The sequence below is a fragment of the Tachysurus fulvidraco genome, chromosome 22 (genome assembly GCF_022655615.1).
Source record: "Tachysurus fulvidraco isolate hzauxx_2018 chromosome 22, HZAU_PFXX_2.0, whole genome shotgun sequence".
In the NCBI taxonomy this organism is placed as follows: Eukaryota; Metazoa; Chordata; class Actinopteri; order Siluriformes; family Bagridae; genus Tachysurus; species Tachysurus fulvidraco.
Window position 1 is genome coordinate 13,148,935 of NC_062539.1, and position 6,446 is coordinate 13,155,380.

Below are 6,446 nucleotides of genomic sequence, written 5' to 3' on the forward strand. Positions count from 1 at the left end.
GTGCGGAAGTGATCTATCTGCTCAAAACATATGCTATACATATTAACTTCAATCAGTGAGTAAGCTATAAAGTTACTGCATGAACCAAAAACATTTGAGCCAAATATCCGGTAACTACGAGAAAGTCTCAGATTTTGGCCGGTACGATTTCTGAACCAAGTTATGATATTTGTGTCTGTAGTCTCACAAAGCAGACTTCAAACTTTCTCTAGAGGCTCTGGTGCATTTCTTCAATCGTCACGGCCAAGATCGTATCCACCTACTTCAACTGAACATCTGGCTGACAGAGTCGGCACACTGAGATGTTCCTGTAGTACGACTTCTTGCTTTAAACATCTTCTCAATTCAAATAACTTGTGAACATTTTTCAATCCACTGACTATATCTACTGTAGCTGTGTGAGATTCAGGGTATTTTGTGTTATTAGCGTTTTTTTTTTTCTTGCAGGATAGAATACCGTCACAACTTTGAATATTATAGTATAGAAAAGATTTTATATAGAAAACGTCACCAGGTATGGTATATTCCCCATCACCATCCTTAGAGAATTGTGATGGAGCCATAAATGTGTAACACGCACTACTTGATGATGATGGCGACAGTCTTCTCCGTCTCCTCCGTTTCCTTCATCATCATCATCATCATCATCTCCGTGTACAGTCAGTCCTGACACACAGAGCACTTGTGTGATTCACGGCTCGTTTTGTGACGCAATGCCCCTGCTATACCGAGAGCAGCGTGTTTTTTTTTACTTCCTGTGAATCATCCTCCCACCTTGTGAAGCATAAATACCACCTGTTCAGAGTGCAAAAACTCACCAAGACACAGACTGAACACAGTACAGAAACCTTCATTAGCATGCGCACTACTCCCCCACCCTCCTCCAGCTGCAGTAGAAATGCATATTAATGCTATTATTAGTGCAGTGGGGGAAGCTTCAGTGTAAAAGAATCTAATGCAGTCTGGAAATTGATTCACCAATAGGAAATATGCTTTTGATATAATTTGACATGGTTATAGTTAAGGAATAAAAGATGACAGGGCGTGATGTTATAAGAGAATTATCAGTGACAGAGTGGCGGGAGATTTTCTTAACTCCTCAAGGTTGATTCTTTCTCATAACATTACGCCCAGGATGTCTTTCATTCTTGAAGTTAATAAAACAAACAAACAAAAAAAAAACGCCGCTTATGTTATTGAGAAACACATAACTAAAAATTACAACTTTGGCCCTGACTGTTCTGGCAAAATTGTGAAACTTGTAATGTTTAACCATGTGTAATGTGAATTTGTTGTTACTATAGAAACAATAACAGCATAATATAATCAACACCTTCTGACCAATCAGGATCCAGAATTATTTTGGGGGATAATTTGCATGGAAATCAGTCAAATTGTGTATGCTGTATTTCTTATTTTGGGGAATTTTCAGGGAGCATCTTCACAGAGAAAGAGAAGAAGGAGGCCAACTTTCTCCAGATCTGAAGAAGATCCGATTAACACGCAAGCTCTTTCCTCTACAGCATTACAATATTTGATAAAACCGTTCGGTCCTCCAGATGCTCCCATGAGCACGCTTGGCAGAAATCGATCCTCTTAGTCAGTGCGAGTCCGGTCCTGTTCATTAGTTCATTAAGGAGCGTTTAATGCACTGTGATGAGGTCATAACATGCCATAAAGTGGAGCCTCCCTGTGCCATGTGAGAATAATTTACCCTGAAAGTGTGTCAGCTCAGCTGAATCATGCGAACGGAGCTGATCAAATTGAAAGTCATACAGCATTATGGCAATCAGGTTGACGCATTATGCTGTCTCACACACACACACACACACACACACACACACACACACACACACACACACACACACACACACACACTTACTTCATCCTCTGCCATTTATCCATCCATCCATCCATCCATCCATGCTATCTCTTATAATAAACCGTTTATATTTGCATGACTAAATAGTTTTATACATTTTTTATTCACTTTATTTTTAGATACACTTCATAAAAAGTTGCAAGGACGACACGGTCACCCTGAGGCGTATTATTTTAATCTGATTATTGTCTTAATTGAGCTTTACGCCACTAACACGATTATTTCCAAATAAAGCAACTCTCTAGCCACTGTTTGTTCAGACTATGCTAAAGCAGACCTGATATAAACCCCTGAAACTAAATGTCACATTGCCTTGCAGCTGTACAGTTACAAACTGTAGTTCACCTGTTGCTCAGACACAAAGTATTGGCACCCTATTGGCTTGGAAATGTAAAGAAAATCTATAAGATTTTCAAATAGGAGTCACATCACTGCTATAATATTGATGTAGCTGCACCTGTGATGATCCAAGAGCTAGAAACCACCAACAAACAACAGTGCTGAAGTCATACAGCCTGATGAAGACTAATGTCTGTTAACACCCACTTCAATACAGTGATGAAGGCGTGTCCAATAAAATGTATTAAATGTTTATTACAGTGTTGAACATAAACCCTGACTATAATAATAATACTAAAACAAATAAACTAATAAAAATAATAGTAAAAATAACACAGAATAATATTGTAATAATGATCAGGTTGCCAAGATTGATAAATACTTTGTAGAAGTTATTTTTTCACCATTAGGTCTGACGTTAACTTTTACTATCCTCACTCAGGAATATATTTTTATTTAAGCCACAAGTAAAGCCGAATTTCCTCCAAAGTGCTTCCTGTTCTCTACAGACGCTCACTATGCAGGTTATAGCAGACTTTAATGAGGTAAAATGAAGGACATTCCTTGTCTTTAAAGAGTTTTTCAAATAAAAGTAAAAGGACTTTTATAAAACTACTCTTACAAGCATGGTTTATTTAAAAGGGCCATAAACGTCACTGCTGCTGGATGTGTTGGAAACAAAGTTTAAGCACTGATCTGATCTAAAAGCGTGAGGACTGTGTTAGTTCAGTCGTAAGACGTTGTGTGAGTTGTTCTGTAGGGCTGTTTTTTACAGCTCAGGTCTTTATTAGATCATACAACAGAGATTCATGCTGCTTTAATTTAAGAGAAAATTAAAGCACCAAGGAAAGGTGTCTCTCTTTCTTTATCTTGGGCTCTGTGTGTCTGTCTTACTCTCTTTGTCTTACTCCCTCTTAGTCTCTGACTGTTGGGCTCTCTGCCTCTTGGTTTCTGTCTGTCTGTCTGTCTGTCTGTCTCACTGTCTGACTCTCTCCATCTCTGGTTGTATGTTTCTTTGTCTGCTTCTAACTCTCTGTCTGCCTCTTGGTATCTGTCTGTCTGTCTCACAAAAAAAAAAGCCCAAAACGCACACCAAGTTTGTTTCACTTCCTGCAGGTGAGTCGATTCTTTCTCAATGCATTCAAGTTCACTTGGAATCAAATGGTGAGAACCTCACTCTAATGCTCTTGGAGCAGTTTTTTTTGTCTGAGAATGCATCATGCTTCATCACTTGTAAACCATACACACTTGTAAACCAACATAAACCATAAAACTTCTATTATTGTGATACAAAGTTGATGTATGAGAATATTAGTACAAAGCATTAAGAAATAAAATGAGTCTTCTTTAAGGATACTCTAATGAATCTAATTATACAGTACATCCTCTCTCTCTCTCTCTCTCTCTCTCTCTCTCTCGCTCTCTCTCTCTCTCTATTTTCTCTCTCCTGTCACCTTTCCTCACATCACCCACCAGCAATCAGCTATATGAAGGCTTCCTGACTGAAGCCTGGAAGATTACAACATGCTTCCTCTGCAGCTGCTGATAAACGCATCAATAATCACTGCATCATCCTGCCGTTTACTTCCATCATATTTAAGCAAACTGAGACAAGAATAAAACATTATTCTGTTCGTTTTAAAGAAATACTAAATGCCTTTTACACTAAATCAACCATGACACCATAAGCTACAAATTTAGCGTTATACAAATCTACACAATCCCACATCAGCATCTCTTCGGTCAGCTTTGTGCAGACGATCAGTGTCTCAGACAGACCTGATGATGTGGTTTATGGGAAGCTGCTTTCTAAAAACATAGAAAAAAGGACAGCGCAATCGTAACTGTGTTAATTTCATCCTCAGAGCATAATCTTTCACTACTACACTCAAATCAGGATGGAGGCATGTCCTAACCTTCAATTGGATGATGAAAAAATTCTGACATTATGAGACTCGAGTGTTTAATTAAATTCTGAGCCAAATCCCAGCTTTCTGTGTCCTTAGTAAACGATGCTCACAAGGAAGAACCAAGAGAAAACCTGGATATGGAGAACATGTGAAACTCCAAAAAGACATCAATCCAAGAGCAGGATTATAGCTAGAGGAATGTTTCAGGCAAAATGGAAGATACAGAATGACATCATAATAACAGTCTAATTAGCTATAGCTACAAGTTGCACATCATTCAATCTGCACGTCTCAGCCAATTTTAGACTGTGATTATTACGTGTCACAATCTACCACATCCCGATAAAGACTCAGCTGAATACTGTATCAGACTGTGGGATAATGTGTGTTCTCCTTGTCAGATTAAAATGTGTAGATCCTGAAAGTTCAGCACGTCATCACTTCACGAAAGATCTCACGAAATCATCTCATGCAGAAAACAGGCCAACAAATCTCTGTTTAAAAAAGTGACGCTTTAAAAGGAAAAGATTTCCATGGTTCATATCTGCAGTAAACAAGACAATGTCAGTTCTCTTGTTTCTTCCCACATCCTAAATCATTCCACATTCTCTAAACTACCCCTAGGTGTGTATATATGTATGAACATGTGTGTGAGTGATGTCCAGGTGTCCAATCCAGCCTGTATTCCTGCCTCACTCTCAGCGTTCCCAGGATCGACTACGGCTCCATCGTGACCCTGACCGGCATAAAGCACATGCTGAAGATGAACAAACCTTTTAAAAATGGCCAAAGGAAGCTCTTTTTAGGAGGTCATGGTATGTTTTGAAAGCCAGAGAGGAAGTGGAGAAGGCAAAATAATTCGTAGAGGAAAAAAATGGGGGAAATAGTCAATAAAAAAAATAAAAAATTGGAGAAAAAGCCATTTCTGTGAGTCTAATCAATACGAGTTGGTGGTGTTTGTTGGTGTTTCACCTCACAGCACAGTTAGACCCAAGAGGCCAGAGACATCAGCAGAGTTGTGAAACAGGTTGTGATTAAATAAATAAATAAATAAATAAATAAATAAATAAATAAATAAATAATATAGCTGTATAATAATAATAATAATAATAATAATAATAATAATAATAATAATAATAATAATAAATTCATTAGGATACGAACGTGTGTGTGTGTGTGTGTGTGTGTGTGTGTGTGTGTGTGTGTGTGTAACAATTTGCTCAGATTAAAAAATAAATAAATAAATATATTCCAAAAGAAAGCGAGTGTTGACTTTTTAAAGATCTAACAGGCTGCAGCATTTTATATTCGTTGTACCTTCAAGTTCATAAGACTCAGTAAAATCCTGTCTGGTGCAGAATTAAATGTAAAAGAAAGGATTGATGAAACGGATCTCAGAGCATTTGTGTTCATCCCGATGTTGCGCAAGAGCTCACTTCACCAGGCGAATCCGAGCACCAAATGCGCACTTTGGAATCTCTGACATTCCCAAATCCTTGGCGCAACACGTCACACCATTCCTTTACATCACATCCTTCCCAAATCCCGTTTATAAGCCTGCTGCCATTGCAGCACGCATCCACTCCCAAACAATTCTCCATCCACCGAGAAGACACTGCGGGCTGCCCGCAATCCTGAAGCCTCATAAACACGCAAGAGCAAAACGCAACGACGCTCTTGTGGCGTCCGCAAATCCCCCATCACCCCCCACCCCAACCAACACACACACCAGACTATAATAAAGCTGCATAAAGCGATCAAAAAAGTGAGGTTTCATCTTACCTGGCGTTCTTTATTAATCACCATTCATGATCCTGCAGAGCTGATGGATGAGGATCAGAGAGAGAGAGAGAGAGAGAGAGAGAGAGAGAGAGAGAGAGAGAGAGAGAGAGAGAGAGGGGAGCGCGCTGGATGAAGGAGAGCTGATTGAGACGCAGAAGCAGAGCGGTTTCCCAAACGCGCACACACACACGCGCGCGCGCGCACACACACGCACACACACAATTGACAGCGACGCTCTAATATGGGTGCGTCTCAAATCGAGCACCGGTTCCTCGGTTTCTTCTGTAAAGCGACTCCTAGTGGTGAATTTCATCTTATACTAACGGAAGAAAAAGTGTCTGCTTCATTGGCTGAATTCTGTCACATGGTTTCCCAGGTTAATTTACATAATCGTCTCTACACGTCAAACGTTCCTCTCAGTCCGGTGAGATATATTAATTTAGTTCAGAGTATATCAACTAGTTCATTATGCCAATTATCTTTCTCAAAGTGTTAGCAATGAGAATTACAGCACGTTAGCATTTCTTGGCTAT

General features: G+C 39.3%; 1 protein-coding gene across 4 annotated transcripts in view; it reads right to left on the reverse strand.

Annotated features, from left to right (window-relative positions):
* Nucleotides 1–6,083, reverse strand: part of dlgap1a (discs, large (Drosophila) homolog-associated protein 1a) — a 71,413-nt gene extending 65,330 nt beyond the window's left edge. For 2 of the 4 annotated variants that reach the window (XM_027142819.2, XM_027142818.2), the window contains exon 1: nucleotides 5,914–6,058. Coding sequence is in view for 1 of the 4 variants with exons in the window: in XM_027142821.2 (XP_026998622.1) it covers nucleotides 5,914–5,937 (24 nt within the window). In the remaining 3 variants the exon portion in view is untranslated. Of the gene's footprint in view, nucleotides 1–5,913 lie in introns of all 4 variants that reach the window. The other 2 variants (XM_027142821.2, XM_027142820.2) reach the window with 2 other exon arrangements.
* Between the last annotated feature and the right edge of the window lie 363 nt (nucleotides 6,084–6,446).